This window comes from Pelodiscus sinensis, chromosome 6 (assembly GCF_052426305.1).
Source record: "Pelodiscus sinensis isolate ZL-2025 chromosome 6, ASM5242630v1, whole genome shotgun sequence".
Lineage (NCBI taxonomy): Eukaryota > Metazoa > Chordata > Testudines > Trionychidae > Pelodiscus > Pelodiscus sinensis.
Window position 1 is genome coordinate 47,462,128 of NC_143057.1, and position 12,679 is coordinate 47,474,806.

At 40.7% G+C, this 12,679-nt stretch overlaps 1 protein-coding gene across 1 annotated transcript in view; it reads left to right on the top strand.

Moving 5' to 3' along the window:
* The window catches only part of LOC112547261 (RING finger protein B-like), a 67,166-nt gene that overhangs the window by 34,887 nt on the left and 19,600 nt on the right, over positions 1 to 12,679 (top strand). The window contains exons 13-15 of the mRNA XM_075931858.2: positions 3,476 to 3,524; positions 6,485 to 6,572; positions 9,725 to 9,825. Coding sequence (XP_075787973.2) covers positions 3,476 to 3,524; positions 6,485 to 6,572; positions 9,725 to 9,825 — 238 coding nt within the window. The remainder of the gene's footprint in view (positions 1 to 3,475; positions 3,525 to 6,484; positions 6,573 to 9,724; positions 9,826 to 12,679) is intronic.

The window sequence follows — 12,679 nt, forward strand, 5'->3', positions numbered from 1 at the left end:
CTTTGAGCGCCTAACCAAAGGAGCATTGGCACTAACCCTATGTTATGGCAATCCTACCACATAATCCTGACATCACTTAACAGATGGCTTTTTCCTTCTTTCACAAAAAGTCCCAAGTCAACCAGAGGAAGTTCAAGAAAAGATTCTAAAATGGCCCTCCTACCAACCTTGATCTATTGCTGACCACACAAAATGTTGCCAACCGTAGCAGACTTTGTCTGGCAATTAATATAAACATTTGATTACAAGAATTGTGGTTTCCTCTGTTTCAGACAGTTCTGCATATAATGACAACATGCAACAAATAATTATTTAAGTCCCCAATTCAGCAAAGTGTTTGAGCATTTTAATCCTATTGCAGTAAATGGAATGTATGCATGTGCTTAACTTTAAGTACGTTATTACATGCTTTGCTGATTTGATTCCTAGGCCACAATGCATAGAGCCATCCACATGCCACTGCACGTGCTCTTACTTATATCATTGAGCATACCAGATACAGTATAGTACATATGAGGAAAAAATGCTTCTTGTGATTTTGATATATACTTCAATGCTTGATTTATTTCAATGGAATAGCCACTTAAAATAGCAGGGAAGGGAAGGGATGGATGAGGTGGGGTAAAGCTGTAAAGCTGGAAGAAATGTCATTTTCAAATAAAGTTATGCTAGTGTGATTGCAGTACTTCTTACAATGCCTAGAAATGAAACAAACAATTTAATAAGTCAAGATTACCCTACGATAATAAAAGGTTCAAGGGAAGAGCAAGTAAGAGTAATTTACTATTCTGAGTGGCTTTTCCATTGGGAACCTCTCTGAGAAAAGACCAGAGGAAGTGACTCCCATTTATTCTTTCTTCCTTGCAGTGAGCTTTATTAAATCATTTGAAAGAAAAAATCAGTTCTGATAAATGGTGCCTTTGTGCCTCCTGTTCTCTGTGTGCCACCCTATGTATCTAACATATGAGTGAAATTTCTTTGTAATGAAGTTGCAACTTTAATCATTTTTTGGTATCATGCCTCTGACCACTGGCTATAATCAATCCAGAGCAGAAAACAATTTCATTAGCATGCAAAATATCTTTAACAGTAAGCACTTCCAAGCTGTAATATCCTACAGTGGACATCAAAAACAAAAGGCATGAACCATAGTGTTATTAGCATTCAGTACATAAACACACAAACATGATCAGTGGATTTGAATAACTACTAAAGCTGTATTGATTTTAATTCATCGCATTACTAAAAGCTATTTAAAATATCTCAGAAAATACATTATTTTTATCCATGAAAAGTGGTGTGAATCGCTAATGCCTACAGTGCTCCTTTTGCACTAGTCTGCACTAGGGAGTTATTTCAAAATAACCCCTTATTTCAAAATAATAAATAACTACCAAACCTGTTATTTTGAAATAACAGGCTGGTTATTTCAAAATCTGTACTCCTGCTTTCCTCAGGGAGTAATCTTATTTCAAAATAGTTATTTTGGGAGTTATTTCAAATTTATTTATTTTGAAATAATTTCCTAGTGTAGATATACCCTTTGTGCATTAGGGATCTTAATCACTAGCATCCTATCAATGTGTCTATCTACAGTATTTCCAGACTAGACAGCATGTCATGGAGCAGGTGATGTTATTTTCACAATTACCACAAGATGTCATCACACTAACCCATCTCATGGGTGTCAGTCTAGTAATGTGCCCAAGCTTCACTTGTGCACTACTATGTGACTGGTGACCATTTTGGCTGCATACATGCTCACTGTCCCTCTTTACAATTATCAGCCATGGGTATTTCTCAAGAGGGAAGGGTTTTGTTCAACATCACAAAGTTTTGTTTTCATTCAAAGCTCTGAAGCTTTTCTAATATCCCTTGAACAGTTCCCAACTGTGAGCTTCTCTATGACAGAATCCCTTTTCCAACAAGTCCCATCTCCCCTCAGCTAGCCACAGGATCTTCTGGCTGATCTCTTTCAGTGGCATGTCAATTCTGGGGAGGAGGTTGATGTATACATCTCTAATTTGACATGTGGATATTTTTCATCCCACTGCAGACAGTAGCTAGGTGGCAGGATCCTGATGTCTATGTAATTTATTTCTCTTTGTATTTCATGACGCTATGGGATTTCCTTGTGCTTTTACTCCAGAATGCACAAAAGTGTGCTCCTCCTGTCAGAGAACAATTGAAATTTGATGCTTGCTGCATTCTGGGACTCAAGTTAGCAGTAAAGCCTGGCGGTGTCAGGAAATTGGAAAAAAGCTGCAGCAAATAAGGCTACAAGCCACTGGGCAAATTCAATGGCTGGGGAAGGGATATTTAAGCTCCCAATAGCTATTTTGACCAGACCCCTTCCTCAGAGTCAAGACTGTCTTTATGTTCCAACCTATCTGGTGTCCTTGTCTAGGAGTATGTCTAGACTTCAAATAAAAACCTGAAGATGACCCATGCCTGCTGACTCAGGCTCCCAGGGCTCAGGCTGCAGGGAAGTTGTATTGCTATATAGACTTCCTGGCTTAGGCTAGAGCCCAAGATCTGGGAACCTCCCACTTTCAGGAGTCTGAAATAAAACTGCAGTGAAACAGTCCCAGGATTTCAAGTCAACTGGCATGGGCCATCCAGGGCCTCTAATTGCACTGTAGACATACCCTAAAAGGCAAGAAGCAATATATTATTTTTCCAGTAGGTCACATATTTTGTACTACTCATGTGCCCTGCCACTCCAGCTCAGTTTTAAAATATTTAAATGCTATTACAGGTGCCCACGGACATGTACATATTCATCAAGGCCCAACTTGCATGTATGTAGAGGTACAGATGTTTCCAAGTGTGTGTAGTGAAATGCAAGAAAAGAAAATGAAGAGTTGGAGAGAGAAAGCAAGAGAGAGAGAGAGAGAGAAGAACCCTTCTCAGCTGATCTCAGTCCCTCCTGCTGGTACAGAAAGGCAATTCCAGAGATAGCTAGAATACAAGTAGTGCAGGGGTTTATTCTTATTCAATATTTATATGTCAGTAGCACACAAAAGCCTCAAACAGGATCAGGGTCCTATTATACTAGGTCTTATACAAACCAAGATGTGTACACAGTCCATGTTCTGAAGAGTCCCATATCAATAACTGAAGCTGCATCTCAAAGTGAATAGGAATGGTCTTTTGAGGACTTGTATAATATGTTCCATGCAGCATACCCCATGGCCAATGTGGCAAGCTGGCAGCTACATTCTGTATCATCAGAGGCTTCCAAATTATTTAAGTGTGTGACTTTTGATAACATTTTTTCCCTTTAAAACTTGTCTTGCTGATGAGCAATTCATAGCACTTAATAAAAGTTATACATGTGTTATGGTAATTATGTAGTCTTGGCTAAAAATACATTATAAAAAGAGTAGAAAGATTCCATAATAGTTCTGATCTATCACTCCTTGTTCATAAAGTGTTGCAATGGACTAATGGGAAATTGATGTCTTCTTTTCAGTAATGAAGGAGATTCTCTCAACATTTGGAATCCAGGGAGTAAGCAGCAGGTATTCTTTATATTTGTGTCTCTTTGCTTTTATTCTGTCTATGAGAAAAGGCAGAGAAGATGGAATATTTGTGATTTTTTTAATAATGGTGGTGCCTTTGACTGATCTAGCTTCTATATGCAGTACCAAGTGTTTTCTGTGTATAAATCACCATAAATATATGATTAGTTGACTTTTTGACTCTTCCTCATTACTAATAATTGCCCACATTTCAGTGAAAAGTACAATGGCCCAGCAAGGTAAATCTGTTCTCTTGTTACAGAACAGTGTATAGTATATAGAACAGTGTATACTGTTAGGCTACGTCTACACTGGCCCCTTTTCCAAAAGGGGCATGCTAATTTTACAGGTCATAATAGGGAAATCCACGGGGGATTTAAATATCCCCCGTGGCATTTAAATAAAAATGTCCACCGCTTTTTTCCAGCTTTTAGAAAAGCCGGAAAAGAGCGTCTACACTGGCCCCGATCCTCCGGAAAAAAGCCCTTTTTTCCTTCAAAGTAGGAATAAGAGATCCTCTGGAAAAGGGCTTTTTTTCCAGAGGATCGGGGCCAGTGTAGACGCTCTTTTCCGGCTTTTCTAAAAGCCGGAAAAAAGCGGTGGACATTTTTATTTAAATGCCGTGGGGGATATTTAAATCCCCCGCGGATTTCCCTATTACGACCTGTAAAATTAGCATGCCCCTTTCGGAAAAGGGGCCAGAGTAGATGTACCCTTACAGAACAGTGTATAGTGTTATAGAACAGTGTTTCATCTGATACTCAGATATAGGTCCTATTTTTAATGGACCCGTCATAGAAAAGCTGCCTTCCTTTTCTTCTTCCCTTCTCTGGTATATCTGGATATGTCTAGACTACATGCCTCTGCCGACAGAGGCATGTAAAATAGGCTACCCGACATAATCAGTGAAGCAGGGATTTAAATATCCTTGTCTTCATTAAAATAAAAATGGCCCCCATGCTGTGCTGGCTCAGCTGATCGTCGGCACAGCACGCGAGTCAAGACGCAGATTGGTTGACAGGGGAAGCCAATGTCAACCGCTCCCTTATGCCTCGTGGAACGAGGTTTACAGGAGCAATCGACAAAGGCTTCCTCTGTCAACTGATCTGCGTCTTGACTCACGCGCTGTACCAACTATCAGCTGAACCGGCACAGCGTGGCAGCCATGTTTATTTTAATGAAGCCGTGGATATTTAAATCCCTGCTTCATTGACTATGTCAGGTAGCCTATTTTACATGCCTCTGTTGGCAGAGGCATGTAGTCTAGACATACCCTAAGAGGCTATGTCTACACTGGGCATGTACCTGATTCCTTACTCCAAGCATGCATCTGCATATTAGCTAAGCTCACCGCTTGAGTCCACTCTGTAAAGCTACACAGACACTTTACCCCATGTAGCCATGTCTGTCCTGACAGTCGAGTTACATGGTATTTCATGTTTGGATTTGTGGGTGTATATCCATAGTCCTAATGCTCATCACCCACTGGAGTAGCCCTGCTATTGGTTTACTTATGTACTGCCCTTAAAAGTGTTCTCAAAATATAATATCCTTCTCCATAGCAAGAGAAGGAACTGTGTGAATGATGGTGAAAACTGAGTAGACTCAAGAACAGGCCACCAAGTCATCTTTATGACCCCTACCAAACAGTGGCCAGCCAGAAAGGTGGGCCATGTGGCAATGTATTGCCTTACCCATGCCCCCAGACAGGTTTGCCAATTCCAGTCAACTCATCTTTGAACACACATCTCAGGGACTTGAATTTGATGATAGGAATGTGGGAGGCAGTGAATAGTGGTTGTCACATAGAAAGCCAGAACTGTAGACATATTCTCTCTCAGAGAACATCTCTTCTCACCTGGCCTCCGTGTGGCAAAGACACTCATTTGTCTTCTTATCAAGGATGCCACTAGAATTCATTTACCTCTTGAAGACTTAAGGAATGAAGTCATTCATCAGACTTCCCTTCTTTCAGGGACTCCAGAAGGAGAGAGCAACCACTTTTTGAATCTCTACTTTCCCTTCCTTCTCAAAAGTCAGAAGAGAGCTCCGATGCCTGATGAGAAGGGAGGAAATGGAGATATTTTCCATTCACCATAGATGCCAGGAGGTCAGGAGCTGCAACATGGGACTCTTTCTCTTCACAGTAATAAAAGTAAAATGAAATGTGGTGGGATATAGCCTTTACTGTCCTAAAGGGGTGGGTGTTTGCTAGTTTGGGGATACTCTCCTCTCTCCTTGTGTAGTCAGGTGCACGGAGAGCACTCAAATGGGATGCACTCCTCATCTAGCTCTAGGTCAGGCTATGCTGAAAGAAGTCTGATAACTTCAGTTAGTTCTGCTGCTGCTGACAGCAGATTTGGAGGGTTTAGTGACCAAATATGTGGAAAATAGAATATAAATCTATTTATATGTATTCATAATCACTTATAAACATGGACATTTTTCCCACTGCTGTATGCACACAAAGATCTATTTCTCAGCTGTGCAGATAGCAAATCTAATGGCCAAAATTTGGTTTCATGTGTGCTCCTATCTGATGCATTGGAAGTATTATTATGAGTAAAATAGGAAGAATTTGGTCCTGAAATAATAAATATTGGGTGAGGGTAGTGAGGAAATATCTTGAGGATATCAAGCGAGAATATACTAGATAGGTGGAGAGAAAGGTAGAAGATATAAAGATGATACTAATGTTGAAAGATTGAGCTTTCAGATATTGCTGCTGATTTGCAGGTGTATTCATGTATTAATTCACCCAGGTGTATCATATAGTTCTGTGATTATTAATATTTTTCCCTTGAATTAAATCAGTATTCTAGTACCTTATCTCAAATAACTTCCAAACAACCAAGAGAAATAAGAGAATTCACTTCCTTTGCAGCTATATTTGTTTAAAAAAGTGTTTAATTTCAGGCTTATTATTATGACTATGATTTTGTGTATGTGTGTTTGTGTAGGTTTACTCCCACCAAAATACCCAAAGTGAAATATGAATTAATGGCATCACCTTTTCCTGCCAGAATGGAGTCCCCACCAGCAACCCCAGTAAGCATCTCACCTCAGTTTCACTAGTTCTGAGGTTTGTTTGTTTGTGTAACATTAGAGCTATAGTTTTATCTGCAACACTTAGGAAATGTGCTTTCATCTGAAAGTTAAGCAGTAAGACATGACAGGATGTGCTAGCTTCAAGTTGTACAACATTACTCCTCAAGTGCCTTGTGAAAACAAAGCTGTCCTGTATCTCTGGGGCATGATATGATACCTTATTGTGCCTCTGAGTAATTACAAAATTGTGTCTTAGAAGAAAAATGATTCTCCTGTTTGGTGATTTAGTTGCTGTGTGTGTGCGCGCGCACACATGCATGCGCCAGATTTCTCATACACACCCTACCTAAAGTGCCCAACAGGGAGGTGGAGTTGGCAGAGATCAACCCTTAAGAATCTCTGGAGAGGAATGTGTACTGAAAACAGGAATTGTCTTACAGGAGTGACTGCTGCATGGCTGCTTCCCCTAGTCCCAGGGCAACACAACTACTACACATATTGGCTGTGGTCCTGTGGCAGCTCAGTTAAGCTGCTACTGTGGTGACTCACAGGGAAGTAATATAGCCCTCAGCTGTAGTGCTTCCATCTAGCTGTCTGCAAGGCAGTTTGGTAGGGATCAGTGCCTTAGAAAGCAGCACTTCCCCTCTTCTGGTTCTCGATCTTGTATCATGGACTCATCAGCACAGAAGCATTAGTGTTGCCAGTGTGGGTTGGAAATACTCCTGGAGGATTTATCACATGATATAATCTTTAATTCTTGAAGATTCCAGGGCTACCCTGAAAGGTTGGCAACCCTAAGAAGCATCCACATTCGGTAAAGATAAGGGGGATGGTAGGACAGGGAAAGTACTTTCCCTTCTGTGCAGCGAGGACCAGGATTTTGGTTACACTAAGAATAAAAGTAAAGAAAAGGGATGTACAAGACCAGAACCCCTTTTAATCATTTTGGTTTTTCTGAAAAAGATTTTTCTTCCTTTCTCCTCTTACAGCAAAAAGGTGGGAGGAAGGGGGACGTAACACTGAACTGTTTCTTTTTGGGGAGAAGCTGTTGAAGTGTTCCAGTGTCTCCAGGAGGAGTAATAGAGAGATCCATTAATCAACATAACTAAACTGGAAAGAAAATTGTGAGGGGAGATATAATGTATCTTATCTTTCCCACTTGACAGATGTTACAGGTTACTGGTCTCCACTCCCAGTCACCTATTTTGGTGTGATTTGATTGGTGTCTTTTTTAACCTGATGGAAAAGGGAAAGGTCCCAATTCAGTAAAGGTTTTAAGTGCATACCTAAAATATTTGCTGAATGGAGATGAATAGCTAAATTAGGGCCTAAATTGCTCCTTACATCATCACCGTACCTTGTATAGTAGTTTTAGAAGTTATTTTCAAATTATGGGCTAATAGACTCTTAATTTGGTACAAGACATTCAGGGCTACATTTCTATCACTATAAAATTGACATGTTAGTCTGGTGTAGCTGAAACAAAATACAGGACTATGTAGCACTTTAAAGACTAACACAATGGTTTATTAGATGATGAGCTTTCATGGGCCAGACTCACTTCCTCAGATCAAATACTGGAAGAAAATAGTCAAAACCATATATACCAAAGGATACAATTTAAAAAATGAACACATATGAAAAGGACAAATCAAATTTCAGAACAGAAGGGAGATGCGGGGGAGGGGGGCAGAAAGGTAAATGTCTGTGAGCTAATGGTATTAGAGATGATAATTGGGGAGGCTATCTTTGTAATGGGTAAGATAGCCAGAGTCTTTGTTGAGCCCCCTGCACAGAGTGTCGAATTTTAGCATTAATGACAGTTCAGAGGATTCCCTTTCAAGTGCAGATTTAAAAGGCTTCTGAAGCAGGATGCAGGTAATTAAGTCGTTGAGAGTGTCCTTTCTGGTTGAAATGGCAAGAAACTGTTTTTTCTTTGTGATCCTGTCTAATATCTGTTTTGTGGGCATTGATCCTTTGGCGAAGTGTCTGAGACGTTTGTCCAATGTACAAAGCAGACGGACACTTTCGGCACATGATAGCATATATTATATTTCTGGATGCGCAGGAATATGTGTTCTTGATCTTATAACTCACTTGGTTAGGTCCAATAATGGTATCAGCAGAATGAATATGTGGACAAAGCTGGCAACGGGGTTTGTTGCAAGGGAAGGTACCAGGGTTGGTATTAGTGTGATATGTCCTGTGGTTGTTGGTAAAATCATCTTGAGGTTAGGTGGTTGTCTATAGGAGACTATGGGTCTGTGTATTTCTTATGGTATTACAGGAAAAAACTGAGTATGCCAGCCCTATATAAGTTGCTTTGTGGGATACAATTTGTAAAGTATTGTTATTATTAATTATTGTTGTTGTTAATATTGTATTGTAATTATTTTCAACAATAATAAACTATAAAACTGTTTGCTAGAGGGAACAATTTAAATGTGTCACAAAGATTTCTCAGATTGCCCAATAACAACATTACTTAGCCAATAAATTACTGGGTTTGTAACTTACAGAGTAAAATATTTAATTACTGATTTAATTGCTAAATAAATACATTGTTCAGAAAAGGAATTAATTTCTATTACTAAATATTATGCCGCTGAGTATTTGTGGAATGACTGCATTATTTTATTACTATTAATAATTCCCACTACCACCCCTTTCGGAGACTGCAGATGATCTGAGACCAACCTACAGAAAAATTTCAGCTCTGTCTTTGAGAATAGTAGCAGCCACCAATATGTTCATGCAACTTGGCTGGAGAAACTGGAATTTAACAACTAATGTAGTCAATAGGATTAAATGAGGAAAATTCATAACAGAACAATTTTATTGTTTAGAACTGAAGAGCTAGAATTACTGCTGAGCAGAAACAAGGTTATGAAAATGTGAAAATAAATGGCTAGTGTAAACCAAAAATCACAACTGGCACTCTCCTGTGAAATAATGATCAGCATGGGCCTGTGTTGTAGTGAAATCCATCATCAAGGGAAAAACAAGTATGTAGAATAATGGATCTTGATGGGAAAACTCAAATGACTATTGTAGGCTCAAGGAGAGATGCTAATCATGAAATGCCTTGCCTTTTCTTCTTCTGTGATTTTTATGGTAGCTCAAGCTGTGTTAACTTATGACTTTCTACACAGGCAGCTCAACTCAGAGATTTCATTTCTGTGCGTAACCAAGCAATGGACATGATCACAAGGGCCTTTGCCTTGCTGGACTTGGAGTTTCAAAAGCTAGATACGTATGTATGATTTAGAGTCTCTAGAAATGTTCTTTATGTGTTTTATGGGAGACTGGAGGTAAAAATCTCTTAAAGGGAGCAAGGATAAGGAGTAGTATATGAATCAATGTCTTATGAGCAAAAAATAAGAGAAATGTCTGCTAATGTAAAAGTTCAGCATGATGATTCAGCTTTTTAAATAAAGGGCTGAAAACTTCACTGTCATTAAACTGTTTTCCCCTCTGTGGAGCTGTGGCAGATGCCAAAAAGATAATGTGATATTCAGAAACCTGAAAAGGGCACAACTGCTCTTCTGTTGTCTTACAATTTGTTTACATTTTAATATACAGTATCAATTTTAAAATGTGGATGTTAGTTATATCATGAATGTCAACGTATTTTAAACAACTTATAGAGAAACATGGAAGAGTTACTACGAGGCTTAGTTCTACTTCTCATGAGCCAGATTACCCCTTCTGGCAGAAAAACAACACAGAAGGGGACTCAGAGGAAGGAAATTTCCTTAAGCTGCTTGAGCCCCCAGTAGAATCCAGTGCTGCATCCTAGCAGCACACCACTAGTAGAGAGGTGTTGTCAGGAACTTGCCTGCAGCTCCACTGGGGAAAAGATAATACAGCCCCAATTTGTATTTTCTCAGTACTCTATGCAGGGCTTTAATGGGGAGGAAAGGAGGATCTACCCAGATCCACCTATTTTCTGTTCCTTTCTCCAGCCCAGTCCTTATGGCCACAGAGTACCTTTCATGTAGCAAAGATAAGGGGAGTATTACCCAGTTCCCCACTCTTTGAAAGGTGAGGTAACCACCCATGTTCCAACGATGCACAGAGTGAGTTTTGGCTTGTGCATCAATACTGATGTTATGTGTGATGGTCTGGATGTGTGCCGCCGTGGCACCCAGTTTATTTACACACACATATTCCCAGCTGCTGGAGCAGAAACCTCCCCCCCACACACACACACACAATGCAGCATGTCCTGTTCCCAGCCGCCAAAGCAGACCCACCCCTCCGGCTGCACGGCATGTCCCATTCCCAGCCGTCAGAGCAGACACCACCCCCCCCCCAGTCATGGCCCATTCCTGACCCCAGCTGCCAGAACAGGCCCTACCCTGACTGCCATGTAGCAACCCCGGCCACCGGAGTAGGGCTTCCTGCCCCTCACCACCCAGCCATGGCAGGTCCCAGTCCCCGACCCCAGCAGCTCCTTCACCAACTCAGCCAGCCCCACCCACCGAAGCAACCCCCTTCTGTGCAAGTGCTTCTGCACAGCTCTCCAGGGGAGATGGGCAGGGAAAGAATTTTTTGTTCGCAGCTGTGCAGGCGCACACCTTAATGGGAATTATGGTAACCACCCTCAGTTCTTAGAGAAAGAACCCATCCCACACAGATAGTTGAAAGGCCTTTCGCCTTAGCACTAATTTCTTTGCCGTCTATCTTTTGGTTTTGTTTTCAATGGTGTTCAGGGCTTATTTCTTTTGGATGTTTAATTTCCATTTGGAGCCTTCTGTAGCAATGAGTGAACACAAGTTTGGAAGTTCAGATCAATAGTACAAAGTTTGATGCTTGATCCAAAGCTTTTCTAAAATCCTTTTTGTCTGAAAACCTCAAAAGATCAAGCTCTGGCAGGATTTCCTGGTTTTATTACAGCTTCAGCCTAGCTAGAAATAAGACATAAAAAGTCTCCCATGCTTTTCTGGTTCCTGCTGTCCTAGCCAGAATCACAGTGTACACTGCACAGAGAGGAGTGATAACTGTGTAACTGTGTTGGAAAAAGGAGGGAAAGGCTAACTTGCTCCTTCTTCTCAGTTGTAGTGCTCAAATTCACATTGGATTTATAACACAACCTACTGGGGTTCTGGTTGCTGTGTTTCAGTAGCTCCCTTATGGTTGAGAGGCCTTGTTCAAGTGCAGCCACTTGTGGCAAACATCAAGCCAAATAGTTCAATGTCATAATACATATCCTTCTATCAATTTTTCTCTTTCAAAATAAAACCACAAGGAAGTTGTACACACAAAACTAGCATCACTATATTGCTGAAACTGGGAAATCAGAACTCCAGAAGAGAGGAAATGCAGGGATAAAGTTGGAAACTCAACCTTAACTCTGACTCATCTGCTAATTCCTTGTTAATGTAATACAAAGGGTATTTCTTAGAACAGCTCTGTTTATACTGAGGTTAGATTGTTTAGGACTACACAAGAAGGGAGCAAGAGGATGTAAGTGAAGAATAAGACCTAGGTGTCTGAGGCATTTGATCACCTGATGAGGATTAAAAAGTAATGCTGTTAGGTTAATTAAGAGAAGCAGTTGGTTTGTGTTAGGATGTATGAGGGTGGGTTTGAGATACCTGCAGAGTTCAGGCACAACCCTAAAAAGAGAGGGTTATGGTGACCTTATCCCAAAGGAAAGAGGCGTTTGAGCCCAGGACTGGTGCCAGGAAAAGACTTGATGAGGAGTTTCTTTCTAGAGAGGCTCACATCTTGGGAGAGGAACCAAAAGAGCTACCCAAGCAGAGAAGGAACTGGGGAGCTATAAGAGCTTGAGCCTTGAACAAGGGGTTTCATTTTTGTCAATTGTACAGTTGCTCACCACTGAATAGCAGGTGTGAAAGCGACCAGTCTTATGTTCACTTCACAGTAAGGGTGTGTCTAGACTACCTAGTTTTGTCGACAGAAGTGAACTTTTGTCGACAAAACAATACCAGCGTCTACACTACCACGGAGTTCTGTCGACATAACGTGGACAGAACTCCGCGGTTTTGTCGCCGCTGGTATACCTCATTTTACGAGGCAAGACACCTTCTGCCGACAGAGTTCTGTCGACAGAAGGTGTTATTGCCTGTAACGTTGCGTCC